Source organism: Xenopus laevis, chromosome 7L (genome assembly GCF_017654675.1).
Source record: "Xenopus laevis strain J_2021 chromosome 7L, Xenopus_laevis_v10.1, whole genome shotgun sequence".
Taxonomy (NCBI): domain Eukaryota; kingdom Metazoa; phylum Chordata; class Amphibia; order Anura; family Pipidae; genus Xenopus; species Xenopus laevis.
The window spans coordinates 52866840-52888176 of record NC_054383.1 but is presented as its reverse complement, the minus strand read 5'-3'; the positions used below and the strand labels follow the sequence as shown (position 1 = coordinate 52888176).

General features: G+C 39.7%; 1 protein-coding gene across 1 annotated transcript in view; it reads left to right on the top strand.

Annotated features, from left to right (window-relative positions):
* Positions 1–21337, top strand: part of ogdhl.L (oxoglutarate dehydrogenase like L homeolog) — a 154175-nt gene that overhangs the window by 91455 nt on the left and 41383 nt on the right. The window contains 4 exon segments of the mRNA NM_001094077.1: positions 6101–6203; positions 6276–6404; positions 11436–11586; positions 17503–17630. Coding sequence (NP_001087546.1) covers positions 6101–6203; positions 6276–6404; positions 11436–11586; positions 17503–17630 — 511 coding nt within the window.

Below are 21337 nucleotides of genomic sequence, written 5' to 3'. Positions count from 1 at the left end.
TTTTATTACATATGGGGGTATATGCTTTACTAACACCATCATACAATTGAGTTGCCCGAAGTTTGGTTATGGATGCAAGCCATCATGTAAACAAAGGTATTTGGGGGCTCAGTTTGTATGGGACTTTGCAAATAATTATCTAAGGCAGGGCTGTCCAACTGGCCCCAACCCCTTTTGTGTGGCCCCCATCTACCTGCTTTGTCTGTTTACCATGTGAAAGCTTTAAATGGTATCACTACAGAGATGAACTGGCCCCTTCATTGTTTAAACTTCAAATTCAGACTAATCCCCTGTATTGTTCACACCTGTGATCCCCCTGCATTCTTCACACTTGTGACACCTCTATTGTTCACATCCTAAAACTCTGTACTGTTCACACCTGAGACCCAGTCTGAAACTGCCCACATTGTTCACCTGTTCGCACTTTATACAAAATGCTAATAGGGCACCAGCACTGTGTAGTACATGTTCTGCCTTCCATATGCTGCCTGTGTGTGTCCTGCTCTGCCTATGTGTGCCCTATTCTGCCTGTGTGCCCTATTCTGCCTGTGTGCCCTATTCTGCCTGTGTGCCCTATTCTGCCTGTGTGCCCTATTCTGCCTGTGTGCCCTATTCTGCCTGTGTGCCCTATTCTGCCTGTGTGTGCTATACTCTGCTTGTGTGCCCTATTCTGCCTGTGTGTGCTATACTCTGCTTGTGTGCCCTGCTCTGCCTGTGTGTGACCTACTCTGCCTGTGTATGACATACTCTGCCTGTTTGTGCTCTGCTCTGCCTGTGTGTGACATACTCTGCCTGTGTGTGCCCTGCTCTGCCTGTGACACACTCTGCCTGTGTGTGCCATGCTTTGCCTGCGTGGGTCATGCTCTGCCTGCATGTGCCCTGATCTGCCTGCATGTGCCCTGCTCTGCCTGCTTGCACCCTGCTCTGCCTGTGTGTGTGCCATGATCTGCCTGTGTGCGCCCTGCCTGTGTGCACCCTTCTTTGCCTGTGTGTGCCCTGCTTTGCCTGTGTGTGCCCTGCATTGCCTGTGTGTGCCCTGCATTGCCTGTGTTGCCTTTTGTGTGTTCCCTGCTTTGCCTGTGTGTGCCCTGCTTTGCCTGTGTGTGCCCTGCTTTGCCTGTGTGTGCCCTGCTTTGCCTGTGTGTGCCCTGCTTTGCCTGTGTGTGCCATGCTCTGCCTGTGTGTGCCCTGCTCTGCCTGTGTGTGCCATACTCTGCATGTGTGTGCCAAGCTCTGCCTTTGTGTGCCCTGCTCTGCCTGTGTGCAACATACTCTGCCTGTGTGTGCCCTGCTCTGCCTGTGTGTGCCCTGCTCTGCCTGTGTGTGAAATACTCTGCCTGTCTGTGACATACTCTGCCTGTCTGTGACATACTCTGCCTGTCTGTGACATACTCTGCCTGTCTGTGACATACTCTGCCTGTCTGTGACATACTCTGCCTGTCTGTGACATACTCTGCCTGTCTGTGACATACTCTGCCTGTGTGTGACATACTCTGCCTGTGTGTGCCATACTCTGCCTGTATGTGCCCTGCTCTGTCCGTGAAACATAAGCCTGGTATTTGTTCTGGGGGTTTGTTAGCATTTGAAAATAAATTATTGTTAGGGGCCCCTTAGGTGTTTAATCATGTGCTGGGGGTGCTGTATTATCCAAGGGGAAGAGGAGGCATATGTATAATGACAACTTTTTTCACATATAAGTAATAAGTGATATCCCTGCAGTGAGCACCAGCCATTTGGTTTTTTGGTGTGCTACAACAATTAATGTGCACATGATCTTGTGGTAACATGGGTGTAGTTTAAAGTGGGTGTGGTTAAAAACAGGGAGTGGTCAACATGGGCTTCCATTATCGGCCCTCCACCATGTAGACCAGAAAAATTCCGGCCCTCGGTACCACAGAATTTGGACAGAACTGATCTAAGGTTTATGTAAAACTTGTGAAACTGTTCAAAAGTTTTTCAGATTGGAATGATATTTCTATGATTTTTATGGGGGAGGGATTTTCCTTTTATTTATTTTTTATTTTCTCTCTCGCCTACTTGTTACTTTTTTCCATATCCTATTACCTGAAAAGAAAGAACAAAATCTTTGATAATAGATCCTTATTTAATTCTGTAATAGAATTCATGTAGTTACTTAATTAATAAATGACAAAGATTCAGAACACCAAGCTCCTCCTCTTCTAAAAGCGGGGAAAGGTTGTATTTCTCATGTTTCTCATTAGCTAATTTTGCTTTTTTTTTTTTTTTTTTTTAAAGATTTTTATTTATTATTAACTTTATATACATTAGACATGGACAGAGAAATACAATAAATCATAATACAGAAAGAAAACATAGACATTGCAGTCCGTTGAATACATTTCAGGATATTGTCATGCATATATAACCACCCGCTACCTTAGCTGTACTGCTTTACCTGTCTGTTAAAACTGTGACTTTGTTGGCTGGGTAACCTTGGAATCGGTATCTCTGGGAGGCCTATTGTTGGGTTGGCATCAATCCATGGTGTCCAAATTTTCTCAAACTTGTGGGTAGCGCCTCGGGCAAGGTATGTTAGTTTTATAACCGGGATTGTCTTATTTACCAGGGCTAGCCATTCAGGTAGTTTCGGACCTTCAGGGTTCATCCATTTTATTGCTATTAGTTTTTTTGCATAAAAAAGTAGTGTTCTCATTAGGTTTCTCTGGTGAGCATGTAGGACCAACTCGTCTACTATGCCTAGTAAACATACCTCCTGAGACTTAACCCTGGGCAGATCTAGTTGTTCTTCCAGGTAGATTAAGATTTCAGACCAATACCTCTCAATGTATTGACAATCCCACACCATGTGAGCGAACCCGGCATCAACCTCTCGGCATCTAGGGCATTCTGCATTAGGAAGTTTCCCCATATATTTGAGCCTAATCGGGGTGATGTAGATTTGATGACAGAATTTAAATTGAACAAAACGGTCCCTTGTAGCTATGAGGAAATCATAGATATGATCCACTGCCTCTTCCCATTGGTCATCATTCATAGTTGGGATCATGACATCCCACTTGCTTTCTGCCCTATCGAAGAGGGACGGTTTTACCTCTATTAATACCTTGTAAAGTTGGAATAATAGTTTCTCTGTGTTTGGGGACCATAACCGTTCCTCCCATCGAGACATGCCTAATTCTATTTTGAGTGAACCAAATTGTGCCTTAAAGGCATGGCGCAGTTGCAAGTACCTGTAGAACTGTAAATTAGGGTTTCCTATTCCCTCTTTAATTATATCAAATTGGGGGAAGTAGCCATCCGTGACAAGATCAGAGAGATCTTTAATGTCCAATAACGGCCAGTAGTGCATGTCTGGAAGAGCTATTAAATGTTGAAAATTCGAATTCCTCCAGAGAGGCGTATGTGGGGAATAAACTGGCGTTATATTTGCTGTTTGTTTTTGCACCGTAGCCCATGCTCCCATAGGAGAGCTAATCACTTCTGGTAGAGTAGGAATATCTTTCTTATTTCTGTAGGGTGCGTTCCTTAATGCCTCAAGGGATCCCATTATATTTCCATGAAGTGCCGTTAGGGGGTTGTCTGGGTCGGGATTAAACCAATTATGTATAAAGGTTAATTGCCCTGCTAAATAATAAAGCTGCATGTTGGGTAACGCTAGCCCACCACTTTGGTGTGGGGCCATTAGTGTTGTCCAGCCTATTCTAGGGGTTTTATTAGCCCATACCAGTGATCTCATTTCACCATTCAGTTTTTTAAAAAACTTTTTTGTTATTACAACCGGAGCATTTTGAAGTGGGTACAGAAATTTGGGTAGGTAGATCATTTTGAACAAGTTTATTCTGCCCCACACTGTCAGAGGCAGTCTGATCCAGTATGTCACCTCTTTTTTAAACTTATTCAGGATAGGATCTAAGTTGGTTTCTTCATATTTATTCAAGTCTCTACTAATAGTTATGCCTAAATATTTAAAGCTAGATGCCCATTGGAGTCCGTGTGCCGTACCTCCTACAACGTTATTGTTCAGTGAGAACAAATTGCTTTTCTGCCTATTCACTTTGAGGCCACTATGTTCACTGAAAATTTCTAGGATGTTCAGGGCTTTGTCAAGTGACCCTTCTGCATCTTTTAAGAATAGGATGATGTCATCAGCGTATAGCGCTATTTTGTCCTCTACCCTATTTATCTTGAGGCCTAGGACTTCGGGATCTAGTCGCAGGACCACCGCCAGTGGTTCTATCGCTAGTGCGAAGAGTAGCGGGGATAGGGGGCAACCTTGCCTGGTTCCACTACCCAGCTTGAAATTTCTGGAAAGAGTGGTATTAACCCGTATACGTGCTGACGGCTTTTTATATAGTAGTTGAATCCAGGCAATAAATCTAGGGCCAAATCCGTATCGTTTTAGTACTTCCCAGAGAAAATTCCAGCTTACTGAATCGAAGGCCTTAGATATATCTAATGCTGCAAGTATCCCCCCTGTATGAGTCAGTTTGGAGTGTTGTATATGAGTAAAGACCCTTCTCAAGTTTAAGGCTGTTGTTTTGTTAGGCATGAAGCCCGATTGGTCACTGTGTATCAACTCGGTTATGACTTTCATTAGTCTGCTGTCAAGCAGTTTAGCCAGTATCTTTGCGTCAGTATTTATTAAAGAAATTGGCCTGTATGATTCGCATTGGGTTGGGTCTTTACCATTTTTATGGATTAGTGTAATCATTGCCTCATAGAAGGTTTCCGGAAGAGATTGGGTTTCTAGCGATTCATTAAAGACATTGGATAATGGAGTTATCATCTGTTTACTCAGATGTTTATACCACCTGTTTGGCAGTCCATCTGGCCCTGGGGTTTTATTAGCGGGAAGGCTGTTTATTGTGTCCTCAACTTCATGGGGTAGGATGAGATTATCTAGGAATTTACTCTGTTCTGTCGACAATGTTGGAAGAGGAATTTGATCTATATATTTTTTTAGCTCTTCCTCACTTTTTGTGTCTTTGTTACTGTATGTCTCATTGAAGTACTCCGTGAATACCTTTGCTATGTCATGTGGGTCTGTAACAAGAGTCCCAGTTTTCCCTGTAATAGCTGGGATCACTGTTGCCGCTTCCGTAGTTTTTGCCAGATAGGCCAGCGTTTTCCCATTTTTATCGCCTGTTTCAAAAACTTTCTGATTTTGATAAAGCAGTTTTTTCCTAGTGAGGTTTACTAGTTGCAAGTCAAGATCTCTTTGGGCTTTTAATAGTTCCGTATAAGTTCCCTCAGTTTTCTCTTTAATATAGTTGTCTTGTGCACTCTGGAATGCGCTCTCTTTTGTTTGTAGCTCCTCTCTACTGACTGTCCTAGCTCCCTTTATAGCACTTATGAGTGTACCCCTAGATACTGCTTTGGAGGTGTCCCACAATATGTTATTAGATGCTGTGGCATAGTTTTCAGTCCAGAATTGGGTATACTCAGTAGTACATTTCTCCGCGACCGTTTCATTTGCCAGCCAAAGCGGAGAAAGGCGCCAAAGGGCTTGAGTATAATTTTTCCCCACTAGTAGGTTAAGCTCCAGTGGAGAATGATCTGAGTGAGCCCTTGGCAGATACTGGATTTGTTGGAGTAAGTGGGTAAAGTCGGCCGTGCCCACTGCCAAGTCAATTCTTGATAAGGTTTTATGCGTCATGGAGTGGCAGGAGTATTGTTGTTCAAGTGGGTGTTTGCCTCTCCATAAGTCACTAAGGGCCAGTGTATCTAACCAGCCGTTAAAATGTGTTGATGCTGCGTCGACCCCTGACATTCTATCCATTATTGGGTTTACTGTACAATTGAAGTCCCCTATATAGCATGTAGGCTCTGTGGGGAGGGCCAGTATTTTCTGAGAAATCTGGTCTAGTAATTCCAGCGAGAAAGGAGGGGGCACATAAATATTTGCCAGGATGATTGGTGTGTTATGAATTTTGCAGTGTATGATTATGTATCTTCCATAGAAGTCAGTGTGTATGGTGAGGAGTTCGTAGGGAAGTCCTTTCTTTATCAGTATAGTCACCCCCCGTGAATGGGTTGAGAAGGGAGCTAATTTTGCTTTTAACTAAGAATCAAAGATAAAACTATATAAAAAAAAAAAAAAAACTCTATCTTTTTACAGGAAGAGATTGCAAAGTATGATAGAATTTGTGAAGAGGCCTATGCGAGGTCCAAAGATAAGAAAATTCTCAACATAAAGCACTGGTTGGACTCACCATGGCCAGGTAGTTGAGCTATAAGACAAAAGAAAATTAATTGTAACTCATTATTTACATTTCCTCTCATGTTTTTTTAAGGATTTTTCACTTTAGATGGTGAACCAAAGAGTATGACTTGTCCCCCAACTGGTATTCCTGAAGACATGCTTTCCCATATTGGTGCTATAGCCAGTTCAGTGCCTTTGAAAGACTTTAAAATTCACGGAGGTGAGTTGTAGTTCATCTGTGTTTTAAAAAGGTGTGAGTGCCTAATATACAGGTATGGAATCTGTTTTCCAGAAGCTAGTTATCAGAAATCTACGAATTACAGGAATTCCATGTCCCATAGTCTTCATTTTAATCAAATAATTAATTTTTTTTAAAATGATTTGCTTTTTCTGTAATAATAACAACCCCTTTTGTAGGTAATCCTATTGGGTTGATTCATTGTTTAAATTAGTTAAGTTAACTTAAGGTATATATATTCAAATTGCAGAAAGATCCCTTATCCAGAAAATCCCAGGTTCTGAGCTTATTGGATAACATGTCTAATAACTGTATATCCCTTGATCTCTGATGATCCATCATTGAAGGGTTTTGTCCACCATACAGATGTACATAACTGGAATCTTTATACAGTATGAAAAGCCTATATGACAAACATTAAAATGTTAAAGTTTATATATCTAGTGTATTTTCTTTCTGTACCAGGAAAATAAGACTTTTTGGCTCAATGCAAAAATCCCAGAATTATTATAACTATTAATGGTGATGTGAGCCCAGGGACGCTTTAATAAAAGGGCAAAAATGGCATCTGCCCAAGGCCCACTTGTTTTGGGGGCCCACTGCTGACTTGCAAACTTTTTTTTTTTTTTTACAATTTTTTTCCCCGTCCGATCCACTCTCCTTTTGCACCCCGCCCGGTGTGAAGTTGCCAGCGACGCGTGTAAAACTGACTAAAGTATAAATAGGCGGAGAGGAAGCACCACCTGCCCCAGTCCAGAGAGGGAGTCTGGAAGAGGAGTCGAGCATCACGTCGGCGTGTCACACGCCACGCTGGGCTGTGCCTAAACAGCTGCACCTGCTGCACTTAACCGCCATGAGCCAAGCCCAAACAGTCCTTCCTCCTGATCTCCTACAGCGATACCGGACGGCACACCGTCACCGGGTGGGTGACTTTGTGCTGTAGTCTGCACGGCACATTCACGATTCATCCCAGCCAGCTGCTGAGCCAGGTCCAGGCACACACACTCATAGAGAGAGAGTCAGTTACGCACCTTCTACGCTCCATCTATCCTGATCCATTCCTAGGAGCAGTGAGTGGCCAATCTCATAAGTCCCTGCCAATTTTGCCACAGACTTCCAAATTCTGCTGCTTGACATTAAATATATTATTGTCACTACTGTCTGTCTTCTCAGCAAAGTCAGCTCACACTGCTAATGCTCTGTTTTTGGAATTTTATTTTACTCCTCTTTCTATTCAGTCCCTCCCCGATTCATTTTCCAGTCTCTTTTTCAAATCAATGCATGGTTGCTAGGGTAATTTGGGCCCTAACAATTGCTGAAATTGCAAACTGGAGAGCTGCTGAATAAAAAGCTTAATAATTAAAAATCGCAAATAATAAAAAATGAAAACCAATTGCAAATTGTCCCTGAATATCACTTTCAACATCATACTAACAGTTATTTTAAAGGTGAACAACCCCTTTAAATAACAGGGAGTACCACTACCTACAGTCATGGCCGGAACTAGGGGTAGGCAGAAGAGGCACCTGCCTAGGGCGCAACGAAAGGGGGAGGGCAGGTACCTGTCTTCTGCCTACCCCTAGGCCATGTTCGCGCTCTCTCTCCATTCCCTTCCAGCTCTCTCCCCCTCGCCTCCGGCTTTTTCCCCTCCCCTCTGGCGATATCCTCCCTCTCCCTTGCCGAGCTCACCTCTTCAGTTTTTCCCCTCCGTCGCTCTGCGCATGTGTGTGCATGCTCAATGGGGGGGGTGCACGCACGGAGAGGATTACGCTCCTTCTCCATTTTCGCGTTCCCTCTCCATTACCTTCCAGCTCTCTCCCCCTTGCCTCCAGCTTTTTCCCCTCCCCTCTGGCGATATCCTCCCTCTCCCTTGCCAAGCTCACCTCTTTGGGTTTTTCCCCTCCCCGCCATCGTTCTGCGCATGTGTGCACATGCTCGATGGGCTGGTGCGCGCACAGAGAGGATCGCACACACGAGCACCGAGGGGAGTGTAGTCACCTAGGGCACCCAGTCGGCTTGGCCCAGCACTGCCTACAGTCATATAATCATGATTCTTTGGAGTTTTGTTTATTATTCGTTGAGCTTTCAACTTCCTTTTAATATATAATATTCCTTATGGAGACAGTAGTATTTCAGCATTGACATAAAGTTTATTGGATTAACAGAAAATATGCAATATGCATCATAACAAAATTAGATAGGTGCATACATTTGGGCACCCCAACAGAGATATTACATCAATACTTTTTTGAGCCTCCTTTTGCAAATGTAACAGCCTCTAGACACCTCCCATAACCTTTGATGCCTGGATTCTGATGGTGGTATTTTTGACCATTTGTCCATAAATAATCTCTCCAATTCAGTTGAATTTGATGGCTGCCAAGCATGGACAGCCTGCTTCAAATCATCCCATAGATTTTCAATGATATTCAAGTTGGGGGACTGTTATGGCATTTCCAGAATATTGTACTTCTCCCTCTGCATAAATGCCTTTGTAGATTTCAAAGTGTTTGTAGGCTCATTGTCTTGTTGGAATATCCAACCCTTGTAACTTCAACTTTGTGACTGATGCTTGAACATTATTCTGAGGAATTTGTTGATATTGGGTTGAAATTATCTGACCCTCAACTTTAACAAGGGCCCCATTCCCTGAACTAGCCACACAGCCCCACAGCATGATGGAACCTCCACCAAATTTGACAGTAGGTAGCAGGTGTTTTTCTTGGAAAGCAAAGTTTTTCTTCCGCCATGCAAACCACTTTTTGTTATGACCAAATAACTAAATTTTTGTCTCATCAGTCCAAAGCACTTTGTTCCAAAATGACTGTGGCTTGTCTAAAAGAGCTTTTGCATACAACAAGCGACTCTCTTTGTGTTGTGAGTGCCGAAAGGGCTTCATTCTCATCACCCTGCCATACAGATGTTCTTTAGACAGTTTAAACCTCTGAAATAGCTCTTTGTAGCTTTCTCCTAAACCAAGATACTGAACAATTTTTGTTTTCAGATCTTTTGAGAGTTGCTTTGAGGATCCCATGCTGTTCTTCAGACAAGAGTCAAACAGAAGCAGAATTTGCAATTAGCCACTTTAAATACCTTTTCTCATGATTTGACACACCTGCCTATGAAGTTTAAGGCTTAACGAGCTAATCCAGCCAATTTGGTGTTGGCAGTAATCAGTATTGAGCAGTTTCATGCATTCAAATTAGCAAACTGACAAGGGTACCCACATTTTTTATTTAATTTCATACAACTGAATACTGCTTCACTAAAAATCTTTGTTCAGAAAACACCCCAGAACTCCGATGTTCCTGGAAAATGAAAGACATAACACTGTTATCTTTTTTTGTTGACAGTAGAGTAAATTATTATGCAGACCGAGAGGGGTTCTCAAACTTTTTATATGACTGTAATCAGATTTGTTTTCTCAGAATTGTTCACTCTTGGCTCTGCCTTACTGCCAATTTGCCACAAGCACAGATAAAGTCACAGAGACTTTCTGTTTATTGACAATGTTTTAGTGATTTTACTTGCTTGCCTGGGATCAATGGAGTGCTCATTGACCATTTCTACAGTGATTATACTGGAACAGCTAGGGTTAATATGCTAATTATCCATTTTATTCTGATTAGTCATTTAATACTGGCATGACTGAATTATGTTTTGTTAAATGGGTGTGGTATTTGCGGGTGTGGCCAAAAGTGGAAGATAGAAGAAAAGAAAGATTGATCGTTTCAATACACACATGTAGAGCTGAATCATCAGATATATAAGTAGATATACAAGTAGAAACAATAGAATTCTACCTGTATCTGACAATTCAGCACTAACAATGGGTGATCAAAATTTTCCGTCCTGATCAATGAGCTGACCTATATCCAAGTCTTCTGCTGATATCGGTCTGCTCTTTTTCCACCATACACGCACCGAATATCGGATGAAAATTCATTTTGTACAATATTAGCTGTGCGTCTATGGCCACCTTAGGGCACGATTGGGTAAAACATTTGTATATTTGTTTCAGTTGGCTGTCTTATTAAAGGAGAAGGAAAGGTTAAAACTAAGTAAGCCTTATCAGAAAGGTCCATCTAAATATACCAGTAAACCCCCAAAGTAGTGCTGCTCTGAGTCCCCTGTCAAAAGAAACACAGCATTTCTTTCCTTCTATTGTGTACTCATGGGCTTCTGTATCAGACTTCCTGCCTTCAGCTTAAACCTCATTGCCCTGGGCAAGAGCATGCTCAGTTTGTTCCTCTTCCCCACCCCCTCCCTTCTCTACTGTAATCTGAGCCCAGAGCAGGGAGAGACTCAGGCAGGAAGTGATGTCACACCCCATTAATACTGCAGCTCCTATCCTAAACAAACAGAGAGTTTCTAGAGCTTTTTACTCAGGTATGGTAAAACATTCTACAGAATAAATATAGCATTCTAGCTTGCACTATTGCAGCTAATCTATTGCCAATAAAATGCCTCCGTAGCTTTCCTTCTCCTTTAAAGGATTATTGTTATAAGATTATTATTATTATTATAGAATTTTGTGAGGCACTTTATCTAGTCATAATATAAAGGGTTTCTAGATAGCTTGAAATGCATAATATGCTACTTAAGTTGGCTGAAATGTCCTCAGGCTTAAAAAGAAATGTAATAAAAAATCACCTTGCATGTTTCAAATCAAAATAATCCAACTTTCTGCTTACAAGTCTGCCTACTTATAAAACCTTTAGGTGGTTGCATTGGAAGTTATCATGAAACTATTTGGGGTGTGGACTGAAAAGTAAATTGTAGGGCTGTTCATAACTTGCATTTAATACTTTTGTTCCCTAATAAAATCAATATTTTTTTTTAAATGTCTTTGTTTATATTATTATTATAGTTTATCTTTCCACTGAATTTCCCACAATTAGAAAAGCTTCCTGTATCCATTGGTCATTAACTTTGAAACTTTAAATAGAAGAAGTCCATTGCAGTATTTATACCAATGTTAGTAGAGTTATTCATGTAATGGTTCTTTTCCAGGACTCTCTAGGATTTTGAAGAGCAGACTGGAAATGACCAATAGTCGTACAGTCGATTGGGCACTGGCAGAATACATGACGTTTGGATCTTTGCTGAAAGAAGGAATCCATGTTAGGCTTAGTGGCCAGGATGTAGAAAGAGGAACGTTTAGGTAAATGTTTTATTTTACGTATATATTTACTTATTAGAGTTATTATTATTGTTATCTTTTCAATTTCAATGTAAATCTAAACATGTAAATTAATTTAAATTCAGTGTAATAAATAAATATGTTTAATTATTTGTATTTTTAAATATATGAATGTATTATTATTATACATGCAATACACTCTCACCTGGTGTGGTACCTACAGATAAGAGGAAAGCTGAAGTAATTAAAATATTTAAATAGGGATTGTGATCTCAGCCTGGCAATTATAGGCCTGTAAATTTGACATTTGTGTTGGACAAGTTATTTAAAGGCTTGTTAAGGGATCACATTCAAAATTGCATTATGAGCAGTAATCAACATGACTTTATAAAGGATAGGTCATGTCTAGGGTTGCCACCTGTCTGGATTTGACCCGGACAGTACGGTTTTTGGGAGGGCTGTCCAGGTAAAAACTGCCTACCTGGTTTTCCTAATTTGGAAAACCAAGAGGGATTCCCTAACATTGACGTTGCGATTGGCCAACCACCACAACATCATTGTCCCACCCCCGTGATGTCATTGGCCCGCCCCCGCCCGGAGCTCCCAGCGGGGAAAGGTGGCAACCCTAGTCATGTCAGACATATTACTTTTGTTTATGATGAGGTAAGTAATATGCTGGACAGTGGGGGAGCAGTAGATGTGATCTATTTGGATTTTGCCGAAGTGTTTGATACAGTGCCCCACAAACGACTGCTTTCTGAATTAAATTTTTTTGATATTAGTAATGTCTGTACATGGATAGGAAACTGACTAACTGTATCAATGTTTGCAGATGATATGCTTTCCTGTATTTTGCTGCAAATAAACAGTGGCAATTCCAGGAAAACATATAATCCGTGGACAAAAAATCGGGGTTCTACTGCATGTAGACATCCAGTATGTTGGCATCCTTGCAGCAGGATCTTGACATACTAGTAATCTAGGAGGCTAAGTAGCAGACAAGATTAAATGTTGATTGATGAAAGGACAATCACCTGGGATGTAAAAATGTGCAAGCCACTTCTACCCTTAATGGGACTTGTAATGGCTGTAGCAAGCACTGTCAACAGCTGTAAGGGCAAACATAGTTCTGAGTTGTCTTAACCCTTTCCCTGCCAGCCGTTTTGTCCTAGATGCGAACATCTACTGCCAAGCAGTTTTTAGACATTTTGTACTCTTTCACTTTAAGGGCATTTCCTGGGGCAGTCTTTTAGTTTACCCAGGAAAACAATATATTGTTTTTTTCAGGACAACCTGAATTTTCTAAATATGCAAGAATTGGTGCAATTCTACTTCTGTTTAGGCTTCTAAGTGTCTAATAAAATGAAAAAAATCATGTTTCACAAAGAACAATCACATATATCAGAAACATCATATATTTTATGTACAAGAACACAGTCGATTTGGAAAGGTCTATGTCTCCTGAACACGGCAATACCAAATATATATAGTTTTATGGAGATTTCTCACTTGTATAGATCAAAATCTACAAGCAGTACACTACAAAATTTCCAAAGTACAGCTCCGCAAACGGCATACTTCTGATTCACCTAGAAAACTACCCATTATTAGAAAGAACAGATTCTGGTGAATCAAAATGGGTAAATATATCTATGTACTCCAAACTGCCAAGTTGCAATTGTTTCCTAAGTTTAGGGGCCCCTATGGGTTAATCTGCCCTGCAGCTTTAAGGCCCCCACCTTTTTCTTAGAGTGATCTGCCAGGAGAGGTGTGACAGCTTCCTGCTACACTGCATTGTCGTGTGTGTAAGGAGTGGCCTTTTCCTCTTTCGCCTCTGGATGCTGATCCAGCTGGGTGTGCTCAGGGGGACTGAGTACACCAGGCCCAGAAGAAGGCATGTGTCCAAGTCGGGGACCAGGAAACCCCATGAATGAGGAATAGATCTACTAGGGCAGACTTGTCATAGTCTCTCTAGGAGAGAAAGGCAGAGAGGTTAGAGAGAAAGAACAGTTCTGAGCTCCAACATAGGAGTGATAGATTGAAGGTATCTCTCCCAGGCCATATTGCCTGTAGTATAGGGATCCCAGCGGAGAGGGAATCAGGAGAGAGTGATTGCCCTGAGGTTGATCCAGAGACTACTACTGGAATATGTCGCAGAGGTGAAGTGGGATACCTGCCGCTGCCAAGTCTGTCCCCAGGGAGTGTCAGCCTGTATCTGCTCTAAGTGAGCCTGCCTGCAGATCTGTGTGAACTCTCTATATGCTGTTGCCTCAACTCCTGCGTGAGTTGAAACCTGATGACACTTGGTTATTAGCAACGGTTGTTTTTATAGCTTTATTATTTTTTATTTAATTACACATGATGGAAAATGAAGGATAATGAATGATGTTGACACCCACTGATGATGTCACACTTACCTGTTTGACGCCACTTTTCACTTTTAAAAACGCACCACTGTTATGGAGTTTGTACTTCCTGAAGACGGCCCGAGTAGAGGAGCCGAAATGATACAGTTAGGTCCATAAATTTTTGTACAGACAACTTTTTTTTCTAATTTTGCTTCTGTACATTATCACAATGAATTTTAAATGAAACAACTTGGATGCAGTTGAACTGCAGACTTTCAGCTTTAATTCAGTGGGTTGAACAAAAAGATTGCATAAAAATGTGAGTAACTAAAGCCTTTTTTTAAAACAATCATTTAATTTCAGGGGCTCAAAAGTAATTGGACAATTGACTTAAAGGTTATTTCATGGGTAGGTGTGGGCAATTCCTTTGTTATGTTTATCAGTGAAGCAGATAAAAGCCCTGGAGTTGATTTGAGGGGGGGTGCTCGTATGTGGAAGATTTTGCTGTGAACAGATAACATGCGGTCAAAGGAGCTCTCCATGCAGGTGAAACAAGCCACCCTTAAGATGCAAAAACAAAAAAAAACCATCAGAGAAATTGCTACAATATTTGGAGTGGCAAAATCTACAGTTTGGTACATCTGGAGAAAGAAAGAAAGTACTGGTGAACTCACCAACGCAAAAAGACCTGGACGTCCACGGAAGACAATAGTGGTGGATGATCAGCAAATCATTTACATGTTGAAGAGAAACTGCTTCACAACAGCCAAACAAGTGAACCCCACTCTTCAGGAAGTAGGTGCATCGTTATCCAAGTCTACCATAAAGAGAAGACTGCATGAAAGTAAAAACAGAGGATGCACTGTAAGGTGCAAGCCACTCATAAGCATCAAGAATAGAAAGGCTAGATTGGACTTTGCTAAAAAACATCTAAAAAATCCAGCACAGTTCTGGAAAAAAGTTCTTTGGACAGATGAAACCAAGATCAACCTCTACCAGAATGATGGCAAGAAAAAAGGATGGAGAAGGTGTGGAACAGCTCATGATCCAAAGCATACCACATCATCTGTAAAACGGCAGAGGCAGTGTGATTGCTTGGGCGTGCATGGCTGCCAGTGGCACTGGGACACTAGTGTTTATCCATGATGTGACAGAAGCAGCCGAATGAATTCTGAGGTGTTCAGAGACACTGTCTGCTAAAATCCATGCAGTCAAATTGATTGGGAGGCATTTCATAATGCAGATGGACAATGACCCAAAACATATAGCCAAAGAAACCCAGGAGTTTATTAAAGCAAAGAAGTGGAATATTCTTAATCAGTCACCTGATCTGAACATGCATTTCACTTGTTGAAGACTAAACAGAAAGGCCCACAAATAAACAGCAACTGAAAGCCGCTGCAGTAAAGGCCTGGAAGAGCATTAAAAAGGAGGAAAACTGGAGAGAGTGTAGAGACGTGCAACTAAATTGGTTAGAGGGATGTAAGACTTAAATTATGAGGGTAGACTGTCAAGGTTGGGGTTGTTTTCTCTGGAAAAAAGGTGCTTGCAAGGGGACATGATTACAGGACCTTTTTACCCATAAAGTGGATCACAGTACCAGAGGCCACCCCTTTAGACTAGAAGAAGCAATTTGAAGCAATGTAGGGGGTTATTCACAGTCAGTTAATGTCTTTAAGAATGGCTTGGATGACTTTTTGGACAGACATAATATCAAAGGCTACTGTGATACTAAACTCTAGTATAGGTTTGAGTATATATAATTTGTGAAAGTAGGGAGGGTTGTGTGTATGGATGGTGGGTTTTCATTTGGAGGGTTTGAACCTGATGGACTTTTGTCAACCCAATTTAATTTAACTATGTAACTATGAAACCCAAAATCTAGTGATGTCCATGAGTTCAGGACCTCAGGCTGTCATTGCCAGCAAAGGGTTTTGAAGCAAGTATTAGAAATTAACATTTTATTTTCAGTTTTTAATTTGTCCAATTATTTTTGAGCCACCTGAAATGAAAAAATAAATATATATATATATATATATATATATATATATATATATATATATATATATATATATATATATATAAATATATATATATACGTGTGTGTGTGTGTGTAACATCAGGCTGGCAAAGCTCTTCCTTAGTCACTTAACCCATTACTATTTCACCTAACCTTAATTATGCTACTAATTGGTGTATATTTGGGAGAGCAATTTGTTCTTGACATTGATAACATGAGGAGGTACGTAGAGACCACTGCTTTCATTTTGTTTGACACTGGCAGCTATGTAGCAAAGAACACACATAATGGGTATTATCAGTGTAATAGTCCATTTTGCCTGAGCACTCGCAGAGCTGAACATATTGGTGTGATTCAGTCAGTTAGTCTCACTCATTACTCAGGGAGTTAATGGATTACAGTAATTGCCTTAGTCATCTCTGTTTTCATAATGTGCCTCAGCGTCCCATTTTAATGCTGATTAATGTACCCTCCAAGCTCTAAGGGAGGAGGGGTGAAAATTTCTACTGCTTTAATATATCCATAGACACTTTGGAAAAAGGGCAATTTTTTTCTCAGATGGTGCAACTACTTCTGTGACAGTTTTGTTTGGGAATCACTTGATTCAGTGCTATTGCATTACACGTAATATTGATCTGAAGGGTTGCTTGTAATAAGCTTTTTGATAATGGTGATAGATGACCCAGGTGCATTCAGTGTAATTTGGAAGACATTGTGATAGTGAAACTAGATCAAAATAGGTACATATGGTGAATGCTGAGTTTTACTAACTTTTCTTACAATCCTTTTCAATGCTGGGCCTTTTTATTTGCAGCAAATAATATTTCAACTTTGTCTACATCTGGGCACATCATATGTGCTAGTGAGGTCTCTCATGGATATATGCACTGGTGTTATGCAATACATGGGTCTCCCATGTGGGTGGTATATGCACTGGTGGGTCTCTCATTTTAACACTGTAGCCAATGAAGACACTGAAGGCGGAAGAAGAGTGGTCAGTGTTACTGCAGTTAGATGTTGTGGTGACTATTTGGCTTATAACCTGTCAGGAACTGTGTATGTAATGTAAAATTAAACTGGAGGTATATATGTAATATTATGTTTTTATGTCATATGTCTTATGTCTTTATATGGCACCTATTTGGTGTAAAAACTGGAGTCTCATGATGTCTAAAAGAGGTTCTAACTCAAAAAAATATCCTCTTTTATATTGTGTAATGCAAATATCAACAGTTGAATACATTATGATGTTTTATTTGAGTGGTTGGGGTGGTTAGTGCGGGGGCCCTACCTTGAGCATCCTATCGATCAGGCAAAGGGGGACAAAAAAAAATTCCCAATGATACCCAGTAAACAATAAAGGACATAGTAATGTAGTGTAACATTTGTACTAAGCATGATTAAACAAATACTTGGTGATTCTGACATTTGTAATTTATGTAATAATTATTAAATAATATAATATATATATATATTCTCTTCTTTTTTCACTTAGTTAGGACTCACTTGCTGACATTTTGGCTAGCACTCTAGCCTTTCTCATTATATATACCATATCACTTTTTCTAGTCATCGTCATCATGTCCTGCACGATCAGGAGGTGGACCGTTGGACTTGTGTTCCAATGAATCATCTTTGGCCAAACCAAGCTCCATACACGGTGTGCAACAGTTCCTTGTCTGAATATGGCGTACTTGGTAAGTGATTACTTTTTCCCCTCCAAATCAGTTAAAAGTTTTTGTATTAATCTGTTATTTGACTGTACTCTATGGTTCTCTGTTACTTGAACTAAAACTGATTATATTAGAAACATTTTTTATTTTGCACAGCTTACCTATTTATCCAATTTTTATTTTTACACTGAACTGTTCATTTAAGGAGCGACAATGCAACAATATAATGATTCAGCATGAAGGCCTATTAAAATGAGCTTAGCCTATGACTTTTGCTGTCTTGGATTTTACTGTGACTACAACGCAGTAATTTATAATTTGGTTATGAGCTGTGGGTGTAAATGTTAGTACAGGGGGTTTGAACCTAAAAATCCAGAAAAGTTCACAGTTAAGAAGCTAATTATTACAACTTAATTCTATAAGCCAGAGGAACAATGGGCAAATGCATATCAAATAAGATGCTTCCCATTATACTGTGTATAATGCTGTTCTTGTGTCCTTTTTAGTCTGCTAACTGCCACTTCTTGTCTCATTTACAGAAGGAATATCCCTTATGTAATATGTTTATCCTAGCATTATATGTTTGTGCCAGTGAATGTATGTAATTTGAAATGGGATTTTTTAACATTTGCCATATGATAAGCAAACATGCCATTTCCTAAACTGGCAAGCTTTTCTGCAAAAAATGGGAAGAAAAAGACAGGTAATGAGCACTAAGAACAAATTGCCTTCTTCAGAAGATAATGTTTATCATACACTGTATCTAAATAAGGAAGAGCATATGTGGAGATAAGCCTTAAACAAATTATCCATATTGCAGATTTTCTCAGCCATGTCTCCCAATCAGTAGAAATGGACTTGTAATAGTGAAGCTAAAATTAGAACTGGATTAAAAGCTGTCAGGGGAAATACTGTTTTATGTACACTGGAAATATGATGTGATATATTTTTTTAAGAGTTTTGTTTTTTGCTGGCTTCATTCTGATACATCAGTGAAGATCCAGTTGAAGACTGAAGGATTTCCTATTAATTTATTTGGTTAAAGGCTATAAGGAATAGCTATGATACAGCCCGCTATTAATTGTAAAGGGGCCTTCTAATACACAGACTCTTTATTTTATCTAATCTGTTTCAGAGTTAGTACAGATAATAACCTTTGCATTAGTTAAAAGCCACAGCAATGCTCCTTTCATTTAATATGTTGTCTTCTTGCAATTTAGTATTTGTTTTAAGCTGGCCATAGATGTAAAGATTTTTAAAAGATCTTTTCGTATCGTTAGACCAAGCTTATCTTGAAACGATTATTTAAATGTATGATTTGTCCATCAACTAAAAAGACCATCTCAAGCGATATTGTCTAGTTAAAGCCAGGAAAACTGAGGGTAGCTGCCTGCTTGGCCCTGCAAACAATTGGACAACAGATTTCACTGTGACCGATGAAAATTCTCTAACCTGGCCGATCAATTTTCTGACTGATGTCGGACGAAAAATCGTTGGATGCATTATTGTTTGATTCCCACTAACCTCACGATAATTTGACGAATTGGTTGGATTGCACTAAAATCGGTCGGTCGCTCATCAAAGAAAAATCTTTGCGTCTAAGGGGACCTTTACTCTAGCCACTGTTTTTTCCTTTGTTTTTCCCTATTTTCATTATAGGGAACTCTGTTACATTAATATATTTGCTGAAAAGTCTCTGCAACTTTTTAAATATGTATACTTCTTTCTCATTTTGGTGCAGTAATTGTATCTTGTGGACAATGCAGTCGCTATACCACGTGACATGAATAACATGAATCTTATCTTGATAGCAAATGGATATTGATTATGTCTTATATAAATCCCATTGCATTAGGCAGGCAATAATTGCATTTTTATGGACAACTAAAACAAAAATGTGCAGTGCCCAATGCTTTTAAATATAGCTTGGTGTGTGCTCTAGAGCAGGGCATAGAAGAAATTGCAGAAATGTAACACCAAGGAACTTTCTGATATAGTATATGTTAAGTTCTCATTTATAGTGGTTTTAAAGGAGGTTTTCACCTTTGAGTTTTTAAGTATGATGATGATGAAGACCAACAAACAAAAATATAGTTCACTTGTAATTAATGTTCACTCACTTGTATTACCCAATTTCAGGCTGTGTAGAGGTATATAAACCAGAATAGGGATACTAAAAACAAGAGAAAGCAGTAAAACCCCACACTACCTTACTAAAATTAATTGAGATCTAATTATATAAGTGCTTAGTGCTAATATAAACATATGCTTAGTTCTCAATCAATTTAGCACCAACATACAATTAATGGTATTTCAATTGATTGTGTTAATGCAAATAATTATGATTAAAGTGCTTAAGTGCTATAAATTAGGTGCTGTGACCTTCAACAAAATGTATCTACACACAATTGATGAATAATGTAAAAGTTCATGGTTCTTATATGAATTAAATAAGGTGCTAGTGCTATAGTTATAATTTTAAAGTGAGTTCATGGTATCAAACAATTAAAAATAAAGCATCAGCAATTCATGAATAAAAGTGAGAAATTAGAAAATAGTATAGAGGTGAAGTTGTCCCAAAGAAACTAGCTGCGTTGTTCTAAGCCCTGGGACACCATACGTGGGAGAAAGGCAGAACACCGAGGACTGTAATCTCGTTACTACGTTTAACTGTCTTGTAAGGAGAGCTAACTTTGCTATAAAACCAACAAATCCTCAGTGCCTTAGAGATAAAAGAGAATAAAAGGAATGAATGCTGCGCTAATAGCGCTACAATTCCATTAAATTTCTCTGGATCCGAGATTCAATTAAAGTTTAAAAAGGTAAGATTTCAATAATAAGCTTTTTTTAAAAAAAAAAAAAAAAAAAAAGGGTTTGAATTCTCGCCGACGTACGTTTCGCTTACGCTTTTGTCTGGATGAACTCACTTTAAAATTATAACTACAGCACTAGCCGCTTATTTAATTCATATAAGAACCATGAACTTTTAGATTATTCATCAATTGTGTGTAGATACATTTTGTTGAAGGTCACAGCACCTAATTTATAGCACTTAAGCACTTTAATCATAACTATTTGTATTAACACAATCGATTGAAATACCATTAATTGTATGTTGATGATGAAGACCAATTGAAGAGGTTCTTAGAATTGCGAACTCTATGACATCCTAAAAGTTAACTTAAAGGTTAATCACCCCTTTAAAGTTGTCAGTGTAATTGCATTAAAAGCAGTATTGGTTCATTTACCAACTTACTTTGGGGTTAACTATCCATTTTGGAGGTAGTCTCCATTGTTTCGTGGAGCTACGTAGGGCTCCACTTATAGTCATCAATAGCGGGCATGGTCAGAGCACATTCTAGTCAAAATCTCTATGGTCTCAACCCAGAGCAGCATATTAACGGTCCAAGACATAGATCTATCCATGACATTGCAGAGGAGGTTACTGTATAACAAGCGTATTGTTTTTGCTGAGGATGTCTCCACCTCCAAATGTTTATTAACACTGCTGCCTCAACTAAGTTGGCAAAGGTTTTTGTGTCATGGGTTGAGGGGTGTAGCCTATCCATTTCTGGATAAAATCACCTGCACATATTGTAGGCAAATCCCCATATTCAGACACTTTTTGTAGAACTTCATTTTGTATTTGGATGTCAACCGGAGGGGGCAAATAGACATTGACTATTAGACAGTACCAGCAATTTGACCTTTTAGTATTAAATATCTGCCAC